At 37.3% G+C, this 19,623-nt stretch overlaps 1 protein-coding gene across 2 annotated transcripts in view; it reads left to right on the forward strand.

Moving 5' to 3' along the window:
- COG2 (component of oligomeric golgi complex 2) overlaps positions 1-19,623 on the forward strand; it is a 71,313-nt gene that overhangs the window by 20,141 nt on the left and 31,549 nt on the right. For both annotated transcript variants that reach the window (XM_036756553.1, XM_036756554.1), the window contains exons 6-7: positions 11,530-11,638; positions 12,441-12,620. In XM_036756553.1, coding sequence (XP_036612448.1) covers positions 11,530-11,638; positions 12,441-12,620 — 289 coding nt within the window. The remainder of the gene's footprint in view (positions 1-11,529; positions 11,639-12,440; positions 12,621-19,623) is intronic.

Genomic DNA, 19,623 nt, shown 5'->3' on the forward strand with positions numbered 1-19,623 from the left:
AGAAGTCAGATTGTAGAGAATTAGGAGAGTGGGAGAAAACTAAATGGAGGCGCTCTTCCCAAGGAGTTAAAAGAGAGGAAAGATTCGGGTTGATAACTAGTTGAGAGGGATCAAATGAAAGTTTTTTGAGACTGGAAGAGACATGTGCATGTTTGTAAGCCAGTAGGAAACAGCCATAAACAGGGAGAGATTGAAGATAAGTGAGAGAATTGAGATGATAGGATAATCGCATGGTGATATGAGATGAAGAGGAGGGAAGAAGGGCAAGATTAAGATTCAGGAAAGCAGGAGGATACAAAATCCTCCCTCTCCTCATCAGTATTTCCTTATAGCATTAATATCAACCAGAAAGAAATTATGGAGAAATCTCATTCAAAACAACTACAAAATATGTAAAATATAAAGAAGTCTAGCAAGATATTCAAGACATAAATACAATTACAAAACATGGAAATAAAGGAACATTTGAAAATTGACAGACATTCTTCATGGTTGGGCAGAGGCAATATAATAAAGATGAAAATACCACCTCAGTTGATTTATACTTTAGTCCTACCCTATGACTTTATTACCAAAGACATAGAGACAAAATGACAACAGAATTCAAACTGTATTACAAGACAGTAATCATCAGAACTGTCTGCACTACAGAAACAAGCCAACAAGAGACAATTTTTATTATTTTTAGATTATTCCAAATCTAAGTATTTATCTGTTGAAAGCAAGAAATGTCCAAACTGATAGAATTCTTTCATACCATTGGATGTCTTTCTGGCAAGTCATTTTGAAGGCCTAATTTAATAGGATTCTTGTACAAGGAATATTTCATAGTCAAGATTAATCAAAGGTCCAAAGATTAGGTAACAATTCAATTAACAGTTTGCTTCATCAAATAGAACAATGGTCACTTAATTTTCTGCCACATCTTTGGAGAATTGTTTTCCTAAAGCCATCCCTCATTGACCAGTCAGTTCAGGGAGTCTCATTTCCAACTGGTCCATACCATCCTAATTTCCACTAACTGAAATTATCAAAGTAACTTCTTCCTTCTCTTAGGTGGGACCAGTATCTTAACCCAGTCAGGGTGGATCATTCAAAGGGTTCTTGCTCTTATTAATTAGTTCAGTATTGAGTCTTTTCCTAAGCTGATCTGGAGAGAGAGAAGGATGTTGTTTTGAAATTGGATAGTTAAAAGTATCTGATAAAGTTTCTCATCCAGATTAGTCAATACGCTTTAGATAATATTTCCAGAAGAGGGAATGGGGGCTGGTTTATCTGCTTCCACAAAATGATCTGTTATTGGTTAAAAAATAGAAAAGTTAATCATTACAACTGAATCAGTAGCACTTGAATTCAGTAGCCCACTGTTCATTAAGAATACTGTTATTACATCATATACTGCAATAAACTCCAAATGGATATGGGACCTATATATAAAAGATGATATAAAAAATCAGAGATTATTATATGATACATATGCTGGCATGCTCATCATTCCTTGTATTCTTGCCAGATGTTCTCTTGCTGGATCTCCTGGACCAAATCTTTAAAACATGTAGGATCTTTGGAAAACATACTTTAACTGCTACTTCCTAAGCCTTGCCCTTGATTTCAGTCTTTTTTAGAAGTATTAGTCATGGTTCTCCTATTGTGTTATAAACTTCTCAAAAGCAGTGAATAAAGTGCCTTCAATTTCATCTATAGTATCCTCTTACAGTATTTAGGGACATGACTATTTCACTTAGTGGGTATTTGATAAATGTAGTTAACCAAAGGACTTGCAGGAAAGGGTTCTTTTTAGGTGTTTGAATATTTTAACTCTTCATAGATTGTACCAAAATAAGCATAAGTTTTCCCATACTTTCAGAGCCCAGAGAAAAGATGGTTATGATTCTGTGGGAAAGAGTTTAAAAGTAAAGGTAATTTGAGGGATAAAAAATTTTAAGAATGAAATTTTTATACAACTGGGAAATTCTGATGATAAAATTGGGAATAATTCTGACAAGGAATAATAATAATAATGACATACTCCAGTGGATCCATGATTTCATCAGTGTTAGTGGTCTTTCCAAAGGTGCGGTTGACAACCCATCAGTGCTGTCTTATCCTGTGTGGTTTTAGCTGTTTTCAGATTTTGCTAAATGTAATGCTTGACTGTTGCGCTTTGGGGCCAGATCAGTGATTTTCATTGGAATAGGGAACTTGTACAGAGGAAACTTCTTTACCAATGCTGATAAGCAACTATTCTGCTGTTTTTAATCTTATTAGAGACTTACCTTCAAACACTGAGAGATTAAGTGAATTTCCTAGGGTCATATAAGCCAGTGTTTATCAAAGGGGAGACTAATGTAGTTAACAGATCTTGAAGGTCATATTCAAAGAGGTCAGGTACAAGAGATGGAAAACAGGAGCACATAGCTACAGAATGGTACAAAAGACTACAGGGGAGCTGTAACAATTGTCAGGAAAGATAAAGACAAGATTGAGCTGGGATCTGAGAAAATTTTTCAGAAAAAAACCAAAATGGACAATTTAAGTGTATTCAGGGTAAGAGGGAAAGCAAAAAACAAAAGAGGTCTGTCTGGTCAAGGAACAGTATTACCATTTGACATAGAGGAGGAAATTGCTTGATAGCTGAGACAAAGCAGCTTACTCAAAATTTTTTTGTTTCTATATTTGTCAGACTATGATTTTGTGTCCAAAAAGATGCAAGAGGGAATTGAAGGATAAGATATGTGAGGGATAATAAAACAGAATCTAGCAACTTAAAAAAAAAAAGTTCTTTTCCAGCTTAGATGAATTATATGCAGGATGCTGAAAAGATCTTACAGAATCAATCATTGAAGTGCAGTCAATGATCTTTGAGGAATCATGACAAATATGAGAGATACTAGAAAATTAGGGATGGGCATTTTTTTAGAAGCAAGTGCTAAAGATTGTTGAGCTTGGTGTAATATCCAACTGTGTGCATTTTTAAAAATTCAGTTTTATTTTTTTAAGTTTCTGGATTCTTTTCCTCTCGCTTCTCCCTCCCCTACCCGTTAGAAAGCAAGAAAAACAAAACCTATTACAAATATATGTAGTCAAACAGAAGAATTCCTGCGTTAGACACATTAAAAAAAAATCTTCAGTCTGCACTGAGTTCATCATGTCTCTGTCTTGAGATAGGTAGCATGTTTGATCATGAGTCCTCTAAAGAATTGTAGTTATTTATTTTGTTGATTAGAATTCCTAACTACTTTAGCCTTTCACAACATGAATATTGTGGAAGGGTTATACATAATAATACATGTGTGGTCTAGGTTGAATTGCTCAACTTCTTAGGGAGGGTGGGTGGGAAGGGAAGAGGGAAGGGAATTTGGAACTCAAAGTTTTAAAATCAGATGTTCAAAAACAAAAAAACTTTTTGTATGCAACTAAAAAATAAGATACACAGGCAGTGGGGTGTAGAAATTTATCTTGCCCTACAAGAAAGGAAGGGAAAAGGGGATAAGAGGGGAGGGGGGTGATAGAGGGGAGGGCTGACTGGGGAACAGGGCAACCAGAATATACGCCATCTAGGAGTGGGGGGGGAGGGCAGAAATGGGGAGAAAATTTGTAATTCAAACTGTTGTGAAAATCAATGCTGAAAACCAAATTTGTTAAATAAATAAATTGCATTTAAAAAAAAAAAAAAAGAAAGTAACTTAAAAAAAAAAAAAAAAAAAAAAGAATTCCTAACTACTTCAAAGATGTTTCTCTTTTTAATATTGCTGTTATTCTGTAAATTGTTCTCCTTGTTCTGCACATTTTATTTTGTATGAGTTCATACAAGTCTTCCCAGGTTTCTTTGAAACATTTCTTCATTCATCATTTCTTATAGCACAGTAATATTTCATCACATTCATATACCATAACTAGTTCAGCCATTCCATAATTGATGGGTACTCCCTCATTTTCCATTTTTTTGCCATCATTAAAGAATTACTATAAATAATTTTGTACATATGAGTCCTTTTCCTTTGTCTTTGATCTCTTTAGGGCATAAACCTAGTAGCCATATCACTTAGTCAAAGGGTATGAACAGTTTAATAGCCTTATAGGCGTAGTTCCAAATTGCTTTCTGGAATGGTTGAACAAGTTCAGAGCTCCACCAGCAATTCGTTTTTGTATCTGTTTTCTCATAACCCCTCCAACATTTGGCATTTTCCCTTTTTTGTCACTTTTGCCAGTCTAATGAGTGGTCATTGGCACCTCTGGCCAGTGTGTACATTTAGAGAAATTTTGAGCCCTAGAAGTCAGCATAGGTTGGAATGCAGAAGACTTGAAGCAGGGAAATCAACCAGAAGATAATTACTGTAGTCCAGGCATTAGGTGATATGCCGTTGTGGCAGCTATGTAAGGGGAGAGAAGGGAATGGATGTATAAGAGATGTACAGATTGACAGTAGATTGGATTTATGTCGTAACAGAGATTGAGGAGTCAGGACTGAGCTTGAGTGACTAAGGTGATGGTAGCACCTTCATTAATTTACAACTGTACCTAAAGGTCTTGGTTATAATTCAATTTCATTTCTGTCGACCTGAAAGATGGTGGATTAATAACTATCCACAAATCTTCCTAACCTTCCAGTCTGTAAACAAAAGAATTACATAAAAGATGTAGTCAGTAGAACTAAGTTGTTAAAGACAAAACAGCTTTAGATAAAGTAGATCATCTCATGAATTAGTACTTGGAATTGTAAGTGCAAGATAATATTTATTAACAGGGGCATGCTGCCTGTCAATAAATGAGTTAATGGATTGCCTCCATTTATGCCAGACCCCAAGCAGACCAACAGCCCCCCTTTTATAAGTTTTGGGGAGCATAGAACAAAGAACAGGTACGTGACATGGTAGGGTTGAGGGCAGCATTATTGGTTACAGAGCTGAGGTGCAGGGAACAGCATGATAGGTTGGGAGTTTGGTAATGGGGGCTGGCAGTGACTTCCTTCCCTTTGATTGTTAGATTTCGTTTCTGTATCCCCAGATGGTGTCAGTTGTCTGAGGATTGTCTGAATAAGTACAGAGAGGTTTATCACCTCCTAGTCTGGCTTCTAAGTGATGAGTTATTTGGCTATGAAAACCTATGAGAAAAATACCTATGAGAAAATACACATTATTTCCTATTTTCCAAAGGGAGAAGTTTTGGAAATGGAAAACATTTTCAAACTACAGGATATTGGGAAAGCAAAGCCTTTGTCAAACCACTATGTCTCCTCTACCCTAGAGGTATAGGAAAAATCCTGTCTTTCTATTTTTAAGTGATTGCTATTTTAGGACTTAATTGCTTATTGCAGGCAATTATAGTAACAACCACAAGTGCTGATGGAGTGAGTGGCCTCGTGGTGTTCTTGTGGCAAATTGTCATTTTATCTTGCTTATAATAATTCTGCTGGAAATGTACTATGCATTAAACTTCCTTTGATGGGATTCATAGAATATCAAATAAAATAGTCATTCTAATTATAGTGACCTACTTCCTCTTCTACCTTTTTACCCCTTTTGCTTGAGTCCACTTGGTTGTCGTCTTCTTTTCCAACCCCTAATTTGGAAATGGCGTCTCTTATTGAGCACTTATTACCGTGGGTAAGGTATCATGGTAGGTATTAGGAATACAAAACTGATATTTAACTTGGTCTTCACCCTCAAGTATCTTTTTCAGACTTATAGGGCAGTAAGACATTTATAAATTATTACATGCAAGTTAGATAAGCATAGAAAAAATCTGGATAGTAATGTTGTAGGTGAAATTTAACAAAAAAGTAACTGAGGCACATTTCTCGGAGTGAGATAGCATTTATTAAAAGGGGTATGCTGTCTGTCAGTCAGTGGGTCAATGGCTTGCCTCCATTTATGCCAACAGCTTCCTTTAGGAGATAATGCCTGAGATGAGTCTTGAAGGAAGAGGAGGATTTCAGTAGGCAAAGATGTATTAGGAGTCCATTTCAGGCTTGGGAGAGTAGTCACAAAGGTGGAAAGGGGCAAGATGATTGATTTAGGAATGAGGAATAGACTATCTTTACTAGAATATAAAAGTAGGTGAAAAGGAAGTAGTATATAATAAGTCTGGAAATAGAGTTGGAGCCAAATTATGGAAAACCTTCAGTGCTATTGTGTTGGCAATCAAAATGGGCTCTTAGCACTCAGTTCAACCAAGTGCCCTTGAAGAGTTTGGCCTTTGTTTCCTTGAATAGATTGAGAGTCTTTAGTGACCTCCTTTCCTGGGGGGGGGGGGGGGGCTAGTTTACACATGAGTTTGAGTGACATGTTTGGGACATTGGAGGCTTTTAGACCACGTGGGTTTAAGTTGCCTCTTTGTGATGATTTTAGGTCACATGGGTGAGTCACATGTGTGACTCACCCTTAAACCTGAAAAAGATATAAAACCAGGGGTTGGCTTTGTCTTTTTCGGAGCTCTGACCCACAGCCATGGCGGTGCACGTGACTCTGGGCCAGCCCTTGTTATGAGCTCCTGGGCCGAACCTAGATGTTGGTAACTATGAATTGTATCTGGTTTGTATGTCAGTGTTTGTAATTTGTTTGTATTTGCTCTGAAGTTCAGGGTGCTGGCTTTTTCCCCTGAACTAAGTGAATGGTATTTGTATGCTGAATTAAAGTAAGCTTGTTAACCCTTAACGTTGCTTTCCTTAGTAAAGCAGATCAAAAGAACCTGGGCTTTTGCAGCGTGCTGGTAGCATGCTTGTTGTTGGGCTTGTGTTGGTCTTTCACCCCCACAACAGCTGCTAGCCAGATTGTTGGAACAGCTATGAAGTTTGTATTTAATTCTGTTTATAAACGAAGACTTACTGAAAAGTTTTTGAGCTTTAATCATATGGTTGGAGTGAATTGGGAACATGACTCTGGAAGTGTTTCAACAATCCGGCTAGCAGCTTCTGTGGGGGTGTAAGATCCACCCACAGCCAGCACCCAGAGAACTGCCGGCACACTGGGAAAGCACAGGTTCTTTTGATCTGCTTAACTAAGGAAAGCAAGGTTAAAGGGGTTGACAAGCTCACTTTAATTCAGAATACAAATACCAGTCATTTAGTTCAGGGGGAAAAGCCAGCACCCTGAACTTCAGAACAAAATACAAACGAATTACAAACATCAACAGACAGACCCAATACTGATTCATAGTTACCAACATCTAGGTTCAGCCCGGGAGCTCAGAACAAGGGCTGGCCCAGAGTCACGCACCTCCACTGCTGCAGCAAAGAGCTCCAAAGAACAGACAGCCAACCCCTGGTTTTTATATCTTTTTCAGCATCAGGGGTGAGTCACACATGCGACTCACCCACGTGACCTAGAATTGTCACAAAGAGGCGGACTTAAACCCACGTGGTCTAAAAGCCTCTGCTCTCCCAGACATGTAAACTAGGCCCTTCCTGGAGTTAGCCCCACCTTGGGCCCAACCTTAGTTGCCAATCCACACCCACTAAGGTTTTACACCTAATAGGGGTTTGGGCCTGGGGCTTAGCACCTAGTAAGTCTCAATCAAAGACACTGAATTAATCAAAGGAAACAAAGGCCAAACTCTTCAAGGGCACTTGTTGAACCAAGTGCTAAGGAGCCCATTTTGATTACCAACACAGGAAGTCAAATTCAGGATAGATTGGGTTGGGGAGAAAGCTGGAGGTAAGGAGACAATTCAGAAGTCTGTCACAGTCATCCATGTGAGAAGAAACAAAAGCCTTGCTTAGGGTAGTAGTAGTGGGAATGGGAAGGAGGGGACAGATGTAAGAGAGGTGTAATTTACAGGCCTTAGCAACTAACTGGATGTGGGAAAGGGAAAGGGCAGAGTCAAAGATGACTTCTTTATAAACTAATTGACTGGGAAGATGATCATTCCATCAGATATAAGGAAGTTTGGAGGAAGGGCAGGTTTAGGGAAAGAGATGGTCAGTTCAGTTTTAGATATGTTGAATTTGAGATGCTGTTGAGAAATCTAGGTGGAAATGTTCAGCACATAATTAGATATTAACCAGGGCTCTGGTCAAGGGATTGAAAATAAAAGTGTGGGTATCATCTGAACAGAGTTGATGATCTAACCATTGATTGGATAAGATTGCCAAGGGAGAGAGAGTTTATAGAGAGAAAAGGCCAAAGACAGAAACTTAGGGAGGAAGAGGTGGTGCTTATCCATGTTTAGTGCAATATTCCTGCAGACTTCTATAGGAATTACATAGGAATAATATTCCTATAGAAAAACAAAATAAAACACATTAGTGCTTTGCTTACATTGTCGTAGCTGATCTGTGCAGCAACTATGTGAGTCAAGTGGCACTGTTCCTCATTTTATACACAAGGAAACTGGGGCTTGGATTGTGATGTGCCACTCAGTAACAGAGGTGGAACATGAACCTTGTCTTCTAATTCCATTGCTTTTTGCACAATACAATAACTACCCATAGTGTGTCAATATGTTTATAACTTCTTATGCTTATACTGAACAATCCAGTTGGCATATCTTTTCCCTTTCTACACCATCATTCCAATGAATTGGAATTATTTATTATCATTATTGTTGTTATAACTTAAAGGGGTAATGGTCTTAAATGGAAAAGATTTTGCACAAGTTGAAGTTAAGAATGAGAAGATAGGGACGGGAAAAAAACATAGGTGAAACACTGGTTACAACCAGGAAAATCTTCAGAGCTTTTTAAATGGCTACTTAGCAAAATAGTCTTAGAAACCAGGCAAGGAAAGAACATGTCATGTTATCATTGTCAGTTTTTGCTTTTTTAGTTGGACCTATTATTTTCCTGGAGAGGAAACTTCCTCCACCAGTGCATACTGGCAACTTTTCTCCAATTTAGTGTCTTAGAGAGTTATGTGGAGACACTGAGAGGTTGAATGACTTGCCCAGGGTTACCGTTACCCAGCCCCAGTATGTGTCAGATACAAGACAAACCCAAGACATTCCAACTCCATGACTGCTGTTGGTTTAGCCAAATCTAGTGAAATTCATCTTAATGCATAAACTACTATACTTGGACTCAAGAAATCAATTGCAAAAATATAGCAATAGGGAAATAGGACTTAGGCAAAAATAAGTCATCAGTATTATGTAGCCACTGAAAAGGCTAATGCAATCTTAGGCTGTGTTTACAGAAGTATAGTGTCCAGAGTTGGACTAGATGACCCTTCCAACTCTAGAGCTATGATTCTTTGAATGAAAAAGGTTGTAACCTGGTCAGACCAAATCTGAGATTCTTTGTTCGGTTTTGGGTGCCAGAACATTTGCAAGGATCGTATCACACTGGAAAGCATCAGGAAGAAAGCAACAACTGGGGTGGTATGGGAACTTAAAACCATGGCATAAAGTATCAGTTGAAGACAATTGAGGTACTTAGCCTGGAGAAGAGAAAGCTTAGGGTGAAATAGCTATCACCTGTGAAAAAGAGATTTAATTTGTTTTGCTTGGTCTAGGACCAGTGGATAAAAGTTGCAGAAAAATTGGTTTCACCCTAATTAGAATAAAAGTTCTCAAAAAACGTATTGGGTTACCTCAGTTGCTAGTGAATTCTCTATTATTAGAGGTTCTTGAATTGTATTACATCTAAATTGTGCTTAACTCCTTTATTGTTTAGATGAGATTATACCATACATTTAATTACTTCTACTTGATTCTAATTTGTAAGTTTTATGTTTTGTATTCATTAACATCTTTATTCATGAGGTTGTGAGATTTGCACCCTGCCCTCATAAAAAATTAGAAGTAAGCATATACACAAAACAAATTTTTAGTTTACTATTTGGGGAGCCATTTTTATTTTCTTAAAGTAACAAATTATAAAAGGGTAGACCCTTCTCAGGAGAAAGAAGAATAAAATGTAGTAAAGGGAGTTTTTACGTTAGTGACACAGTGTTGGGCTTGAACAGGAAGACCTAAGTTTGGATCCTGCCTCAGACACTATGTAAATTTGGATAAGCCATTTAACTCTCTAAACAATAGTTTCCTCACTGCCCCCTCATAGCTTCCCTATTACCGTAGAGGGCAACACCATCCTCCCCAGTCCCTCAGGCTCAACACCTAAGTGACATCCTGGATTTCTATCTGTCTCTCACCCTTCATATCCAAGCTATTGTCAAGGCCTGTCGATTTCACCTTTGCAGCATTTCTCAATTCTCAGACATTGCTGCCACTCTGGTACAGGCCCTCATTACCTCACACCTGGATTATTTGCAATCATTGGGTCTGCTTGCCACAAGTCTCTCCTAATCCATTCTCCATTCAGCCACTAAAGTGATTTTCCTAAGACACGAGTCTGACCATGTCACTCCTCTATTCAAACTCAAGTGGCTTTCTGTTGCCTCCAGGAGCATTCAAAGCCTGCTAACTCAGCATTCCCCTACCTTTCTCATCTTCGTACCCTTTTATACCCACCCTATAATCTGATCCTGTGACACTGTCCTCCTGGCTGTTCCACTAACAAGCATTCCATCTCTCAGTTCCCAGCATTTTCTTTGGTTGCCTCCCATGCCTATAATATTCTCCTTTCTTATCTGTGTCTCCTGGCTTCTCTGGCTTTTTCCCAGCTAAAATCCCATGTACAGGAGGCCTTTCCCAGCCCGTCTTAATTCTAGTATCTTCCCTTTTAGATTCTAATCTCCTTGAGAACAGGCACTGTCTTTTGCCTCTTTTTGTATCCCCAACACGTAGCACAGTGCCTGGCACATAAGAGGTGCTGAATAAATGTTTATTGACTATCTGACAGAATAGTAATAGAATCCACCTTACGAATTTGTGAGGATCAGATAAGATGATACATGTATGATACAAATAAGATGATACATGTTTTCAAACATTAAAGCACTAAATAAATGCTAGCTACAAACAGTATGGCAAGTAAAGAGAATGTTTGGGAGCTAAGGAGGAAATGGCAAATAGAAAAATAGAGAATGGCAGAAACATGTAAAAATCAAAAAGGAGTTCACTTAAGTCCTAGTTCTAGTCTTAATCTCTCTTCGGTTATTCTTCTACAATTCAATCCAGGATGTCAGTGGGTAAAAACTATTGTCTATTCCTTTGCCATTTCCCATAGGATCTAACAATGCTCTGCATATACTTGATTCTCAGTAAGTTGGAAAAGATTCAGAGAAAGGGAAATAATTTTCAAGTTTAGCCTTTTAAATAGATGGATATAGAAAAAGATCATTGGATATGGGAAAAGAAAAGTAGCAATATATATATTGACTACAACTGTGCAAGGCAAATTATATAATAATATTTTTAATAGTCCGGAAGAGGACCTAGGAGTAGTTTTTCAATGTTAACATCTACATTTTAAAATACAAATTGTAAATAATTGTTTTTGCAGTCTTATGTGTGATCATTTTTGTGTATTCAGATATCTTTATTGATAGTAACTAAGTTTGGAATAATTTTTTTAAACTAAATTAACTAAAGTAACAATATAGATATTTTAAAAATAACAAATATGAGAACACAATGAATTAATTATATTTTATGTATTATAGAATTTTCCTTTAATTGTTTTCTTTTTAGCCCACTTTTGACTGGGCAGATTTTAGAGAGAATTGCCACAGAGTTTAACCAGTTACAATTTCATGCTGTTCAAAGCAAAGGAATGCCTCTTTTGGATAAAGTGAGACCAGTAAGTGTCATTTCGGTTTTCATGGGTTTTAGGGAATTTAGGACGTTAATATATTTAGAAATGTGCTTAGTTAAGTTTTTTGTTTTTCCTAATGATGCATCTGGAGAGGAAGGGGTGTGTAAATAAAGAGCAGTATATTTAGGTTTAGAAGACCTGGGTCCTAATTTTAGTCACATTACTTATTGGACTTTGGATCTTTAGCAGGTGATTTAACTATATGGCACAATGTGTTAGACAGGGAGTCAGGAAGATCTGCATTCAAATCTTGCCTCAAACATTAACTGTCTATGTGATCCTGGGCAAGTCACTTAACTTTATTTTAGCCTCAATATCCTCATCTTTGCAAATCTTAAAGATTGTAAATTTTATCAGTTATTACTTGCCTCTTGGAGCTTCTGAAAAAAAAATGAGGATTCTACTTGTCCTCCTGAACCCCAAGGGGCTGTTGTTAGGATTAAATGATACGGTGTATATGAAATTTTTTAAACAATTATAATGTACTATACAAATATATGAAGAGTAAGTTTTATGTAACAGTTACACATGATCTAAGAAGTAGCCAACTTTAGTTTTCCAAGGTTCTTGACAGAATCTTTCAATCTGAAATGATTATAAGTTTCTTTTTTTAAAAAATTTTTTTACTATTTCCTCTATTTTGTTTATTTTTCCAGGAATTTGAATAGCATTGTTGACTTTGACTATATTGTGGTTTGTCTTGGGGCAAGAAACTTTGTAAAAAAAATCATTGTTGTGATCTAGAGGTTTGAGGGTTTATATTTCACTCTTTTTCTCTATCTTATAGCGTATAGCAGGTATCACAGCCATGTTGCAACAGTCACTGGAAGGACTACTGTTAGAAGGTCTTCAGACTTCTAATGTTGACATAATACGTCATTGCTTGAGGACTTATGCAACAATTGACAAGACACGCGATGCAGAGGCATTAGTTGGACAAGTACTAGTGAAACCATACATTGATGAGGTATGTGTACTACAAGATCTTTGTACCCATAACAGCACATTGTACCCATAAAAAAGTCAGTTTCTATATGAGAGAGATTAGTTTCTCATACACTGTGCAGTCTTCGAAGCAGCTGATATAGCTGCAGCAGTTGCTTCGCAGATTTCCTTCTACAAAAAGAGCAAGATATAATGATTACTGTGAGAAAATCAGGTGACTGAGTCTGGATGGTAGAGAGACAAAAAGGAGGTGTTCCCAAAGAAAGTCCGTAGCCCATAATTGTTTAGCAGTGAAACTTTAATAATAAAAACTAATTATAATAAAAATAAATGAAATTTAACTGTTTATAATAAATTTATATGTGTATACTTATGAAAGTAAATAATAAATTAGATTAATATATAAAGTATTTATGCATTTATGACTTACTAAATTTTTTTTAGCTTTCTGTACATATGCATGTCATCTGTGATTTTCTGCAGTATTCTAAAAATCTTCAAAAATTTCCATTTAATTATTGATGGCCAACTTGTGAATAACCAAAACCACGGATGTTGAGAGATGACTGTCTAGAAAAAGGAGAGTTATGACAGCTCACATTCAAAATACAGCTAACAATCGATGACAGTTAAAAAGAGATGTCTTAATCAACCAAAATGATATCACAAAATTTGTGCTTTAGATTCATTCACTTAATTTATATTTTCCTAGGGCCTCACTCAGGGGTGCCTTTCTCCTTATTTTTGTTACAATCCTAACAGTTATAATTTCTAAACTACAGAAGATTAGAAATAGCACGCATTAGAAAGGACTTCTTATTACAGACATACCTACATTGAGAAATAACAATTCATAGCAAGGTAAGCTGAAGAAAAACTATTAAAAACAAATGCAAGAATTCAGAAGAGTGAGTGGTCTTAATGCAGGCACAAGTAGCTTAACCTGCCTCAGTAGGTCCAGTGAGTATCATTGCCTGCTAAACAATTTATATTCATGTTGATAACTGAGAAAAGAAAACCCAACCAATCTTCTCCACTTAAGGCCATATTATGTTTGGTATAATCAACTTAATACATTTTGGAGAGATTTCTGCTGGAAATGGTTAAAATAAAAGTTTAGGTGCTTATTTGGTAAAGCCTCAACTTGTCAGAAAACTCAGCTATCTCTTAATGACTCATTTCATAAAAGTTTTGGAGAGCTGAAGTTTTCTATCATTGTGGACCTGAGCCAACACTTCTCACAGATTTTTTTTCAACTAATTGTAAATCTTTATACCATGAACCTGTCTAAAATACAATTTTGCACTAAAACTAAAATTAATAGTTAATTGGATAAACAAGGTGCTCTTATTAATCAGGTATTTCCCTCTATAATTTTTTTATTATTGTTTATTTAATAATTTTAGTTTTCAGCATTGATCTCCACAAGATTTTGAATTACAAATTTTCTCCCCACTTGTACCCTCCCCGCCCACTCCAATATGGCATATATTCTGATTGCCCCGTTCCCCAGTCAGCCCTCCCTTCTGTCACCCCACTCCCCCCCATCCCCTTTTCCCTTACTTTCCTGTAGGGCAAGATAGATTTTTATGCCTCATTGCCTGTATATCTTATTTCCCAGTTGCATGAAAAAACAACTTTTATTTTTGAACATCTGCTTTTAAAACTTTGAGTTCCAAATTATCTCCCCTCTTCCCTCCCCACACACCCTCCCTAAAAAGGCAAGCCATTCAACATAGGTCACATGTGTGTCATTATGTAAAACCCTTCCACAATACTCATGTTGTGAAAGACTAACTATATTTTGCTCCCTTCTATCCAGTCCCCCTTTATTCAATTTTCTCCCTTGACCCTGTCCCTTTTCAAAAGTGTTTGCTTTTGATTACCCCCTCCCCCATCTGCCCTCCCTTCTATCATCCCCCCTTTTTTATCCCCTTCCTCTTTCTTTCCTGTGGGGTAAGATACTCAATTGAGTGTGTATGTTATTCCCTCCTCAAGTTAAATCTGATGAGAGCAAGATTCACTCATTCCCCTTCACCTGCCCCCTCTTCCCTTCCAACAGAACAGCTTTTTCTTGCCACTTTTATGCAAGATAATTTACCCCATTCTATCTCTCCCTTTCTCCCTCTCTCACTATATTCCTTTCTCATCCCTTAATTTGATTTTATTTTTTTAGATATCATCCCTTCATATTCAACTCACCCTGTGCCTTCTGTCTATATATATGTATATGTATATATGTATGTATATTCCCTTCAGCTACCCTAATACTGAGGTCCCATGAATTATACACATCATCTTTCCATGTAGGAATGTAAACAAAACAGTTCAACTTTAGTAAGTCCTTTATGGTTTCTCTTTCTTGTTTACCTTTTCATGCTTCTCTTGATTCTTGTGTTTGAAAGTCAGATTTTCTATTCAGCTCTGGTCTTTTCACTGAGAAAGCTTGAAAGTCCTCTATTTTATTGAAAATCCATATTTTGCCTTGGAGCATGATACTCAGTTTTGCTGGGTAGGTGATTCTTGGTTTTAATCCTAGCTCCATCGACCTCCAGAATATCATATTCTAAGCCCTTTGATCCCTTGATGTAGAAGCTGCTAGATATTGTGTTATCCTGATTGTGTTTCCACAGTACTCAAATTGTTTCTTTTTGGCTGCTTGCAGTATTTTCTCCTTGATCTGAGAGCTCTGGAATTTGGCTACAATATTCCTAGGAGTTTTCTTTTTGGGATCTTTTTGAGGAGGCAATCAGTGGATTCTTTCGATTTCTATTTTACCCTCTGGCTCTAGAATATCAGGGCAGTTCTCCTTGATAATTTCTTGAAAGATGATATCTAGGCTCTTTTTTTGATCATGGCTTTCAGGTAGTCCAGTAATTTTTAAATTATCTCTCCTGGATCTATTTTTCCAATGGTTTTTCCAATGAGATATTTCACATTGTCTTCCATTTTTTCATTCCTTTGGTTCTGTTTTATAAGATCTCTATTTCTCATAAAGTCACTAGCTTCCACTTGCTCCAGTCTAATTTTTAAGGTAATATTTTCTTCAGTGGTCTTTTGGACCTCCTTTTCCATTTGGCTAATTCTGCCTTTGAAGACATTCTTCTCCTCATTGGCTTTTTGGAGCTCTTTTGCCATTTGAGTTAGTCTATTTTTTAAGGTGTTATTTTCTTCACTATTTTCTGGGGGGGGGGGTCTCCTTTAGCAAGTCATTGACTTGTTTTTCATGGTTTTCTCACTCATCACACTCATTTCTCTTCCCAGTTTTTCCTCTACCTCTCTAACTTGCTTTTCCAATTCCCTGCTTCCCTTTACTATTTCATGGGTTTTGTAGCTCTAGAATTTGTTCAGAGCCATTTTTTTATAGGTGTTTGGAGGGACCTGGGGGCCACCTTAAGCAAGTCCCTGCTTTCCGGCCTCCATCTTGGCTCTACCCCTAATCAGGTATTTCCATAAGAGTAGTATAGTGTAGTGGGGAAAGGTATGTACTTGAATTCACCTGTCCTAGTTGATTCCACTTTTGCCACCTACTAACTGTGGCAACTTAACCTAAAATTGAGATTTAATTTCTTCAGAATATAGGTCTATTATAATATAGGTCTCATAATATGTGATGCTCAAAAGAGATGTTTATGAAACTTTAAAGGGATATATAAAAGTGTGACACATTTCTGTATCATTGAAGTAATTGCATTATTGTTTTATGCCAATTAACTGCATTTATTACAAATTTTCTTTTTTCTTTTTTTTTTTTTGGCCCAGTAATCAGGGTTAAGTGACTTGCCCAGGGTCACAGAGCTAGTAATTGTTAAGTATCTGAGGTCAGATTGGAACTCAGGTCCTCCTGACTCCAGGGCCAGTGCTCTATCCACAGCACCACCTAGCTGCCCTCCAGATTTTCTGATAACTAAAAATGCAATAAAAGTATTTAAGACTAAGCTACATATAATTTAATCTTTTTTTGAGGGGGGGAGGCAGAGCAATTGGGGTTAAGTGACTTGCCCAAGGTCACACAGCTAGTAAGTGTGTCAAGTGTCTGAGATCAGTTTTGAACTCAGGTCCTCCTGACTCCAGGGCTGGTACTCTCCTCACTGCACCACCTGGCTGCCCCTAATCTTTTTTTTTTAAACTCAGGAAGTACTTCAACATCTTATAATCTCAAATTACCAATATAAATATCAGTTATTATATGATACAAAAAATGTTGGTTAGGCTGAATCTGTATTGAACCTATAAAATAATCATAGGAATATATATATATATTTTTTTTTTTAAATAATCGTGTGTGTGTGTGTGTGTGTGTGTGTGTGTGTATGTATCCATAACACTCATATCAAGATTTCATCATTTTTGAAACTACAAAATTCTCCCTAGTACTTAAACTTCCAGCACAGGTTGGGTGGCTATTTGAAGATATGGTAGAGTGGGTTCTCTTTTAGGTAGAGGTTGAACTAAGGGTTACTCAATAGTAATGGCTCATTTATCTAGCATTTTCTCATTACTAAGAGAGCTCTTTTCTCACAGAAACCTAAATTCTTCATGCTAACATTCTATATTCTCTCTGTCTCCCTGCCAACATCAAGCTAAAGTTGTCTTCAGTCCCTCATCAGCTGCCTTTATTAGAGCATCCCATTCTCCAACATGGTTTAATTCTCAATTCTTTATGACTGGTTAACCATCATTTAAAACTAAGTGAACGGTCAAATGCTTCCATAGCAGTTCTTTGGGTCTAAGTGATGAAAATAGCATTTTAGGAACCATTTGAAATAAAATCAGGTATCACATTAGCAGAAACGAGTGAGATTTTCTCTTGTTCTGCTTGTTTCCTCTTATATTTGTAACAGCAAACAAAGTGGGGATTTTGCAGATCAAAGAACCTGTGCTAGCAGCCCTCCTGTGGGCTGGTGTTATTGGCCTTACACCTCCACAGCAGCTCCTAGTAACATTAGTGTTATAGCATTCTCTTTCATAACTTATTGGGAGAGAAATTGTGGTTGATTTCAAGCAATTTCTTTATCAGTAATTCTGAAGGATCTTATTTCCTAGGATCATAGATTTAGAGCTTGAAGAAACCTTAGATGCTACCTGGACAACTCCTTCTCTTTACAGTTGAGAAAACCAGAGAGATGAAGTCATTTACCCAAGGACACATAGGTCACAGGTAGTGAGTGGCAGAGGGAAAATTGGAACCCAGATTACTGACCCCAAGGCCAGGGCTCTTCCCACTGTATCATATCATACAGTCTCTAGATTTTGTGCCAGTTATTCATTGTATTATAGAACTGAAAATATAGTATTCAAAAAGCATTGACTGCAAAGACCAAAACAAAATAATCCTCATCCTCAGATAGCTTCTACTGAGAAGAAATAGCATGAACATAGATAAGAACATAGCAGGGTAGGATGTGGAGGTGGCCTTTGATTTCATAGGCATAGGGAACTTTTATTGTGGAAATTCCTCCCATCAGTGTAGATCAGCAACTTGTTCATCACTCAGTACCTGCCTAATAGAGAGAGTAAGAGATTTGTCTGTGTTCACACAGCTAGTCTACCTGATTCAGAGGCCAGTTTTCCATCGGTAGTAGCTCCATGTTGCCTCTTAATACGACACAAAAAATAAAAGAATATAATATTTAAAAAAGGAATTTTGTGGGGGAGAGTACTAAAAACTGAGAAGGTCTAAAAGACCCCTTAGAGCAATTGGCTCTTGAACTGAGCCTTGAAGGCAGCTAAGTATTGTGTGAGGAGGAGGAGGAGGCTCGTTCCAGGCATGGGCAACAGACATGGAGATCGTCCTGTGCTAAAAGTATCAACTAAAATGTAACCTTCTTGAGGGCAAGGACTATCTTACTTTATTATATGTGTATTCCCAAGGTTTAATTAGCACAATTCCTACCACCTGTTAGGCACTTAATTAAATTATCTGCCTATCTCCTGTCAATCTTTCTACAAAGTAGATTGGGGCCCTTTTGTGAAAAACTTCAAACACCCACCTGGAGAAGAGAGTTTTCATTTTATTCCAGGGCTATTGGCTTCTAAATAAATGATTGTGTGGTAATGAGGAGCATTCAGTTAAGCACCTCTTTTGTGCTAGGTACTATTCCAGGCCTTCTTCTAGATACTATGGGCACAAATGAAAAAATAAAAGTCATTTCTGTCCTCAAGCTTACTTTCTTCTGTGCTTCTGGGAAGAATGTGGGATAAGGAGTTATGATCACCCTGTATTTTAGATAGTTTGGTAGGTGATGGATTGTAGGAGGAGAGAAGTCAGAGGCAGGCAAACTATTTAGGAGGCTACTACCTAGTCTAGGTAGATGTGATGAAATTGTGAATTAGTTGTTGAGGCAAAATCAACAAGATTTGACAACTGATTGGATATAGGGAATGACAAAAAGGGAAGAGTCAAGGAACAATCTAAGCTTGCAAACCTGGGTGACTAGAAGCAGGTCAGGAAGATTGAGGACTTAGAAAAGGACATCAGATTTAGCAATTAGGGAGTCATTGGTAACCTGACTGAGAGTAGTTTCAGTTGAATAATGAGATCAGAAGACAAAATGAAAAGAGTTAGAAATAAGGAAAGGAAATGGAGGCAAAGCAAGCATATGACTTTTTCTGTAATATATATTGTTAAGGGACTCCCTGAACTTGAGCTGCCATATCTTCCAGACACACTGGACCCCAGAGTAAGCAGGAGGCCCTGAACATGTTAAGGATGAAACCCTGCCTTAAACTGACATAATTTGTTGTTTGCATCCCAAGCTGGACTCCATGTAGGTCCTTGTGAGTCAAGACAGGTGCCAGTCAGTCTGTGCCACACTGAGAAAATGTTTTGTGTAGCTGGAACCCTTGTACATAAGCAGACCATCCTATCTTCATGGTCTAGCAGTTCACAGGGGAAAAGAGTAGCGCTTTTGCCATTGCCTTTTTCTATAAACTTAAATACCCAAAGCTTTCCCAGAACCACTGAGCTCCTTGGTATAAGGAGTTCCCACATGCATGTGCCTTTCTCTTTTAATAAATCCATG

This window comes from Trichosurus vulpecula, chromosome 4 (assembly GCF_011100635.1).
Source record: "Trichosurus vulpecula isolate mTriVul1 chromosome 4, mTriVul1.pri, whole genome shotgun sequence".
Lineage (NCBI taxonomy): Eukaryota > Metazoa > Chordata > Mammalia > Diprotodontia > Phalangeridae > Trichosurus > Trichosurus vulpecula.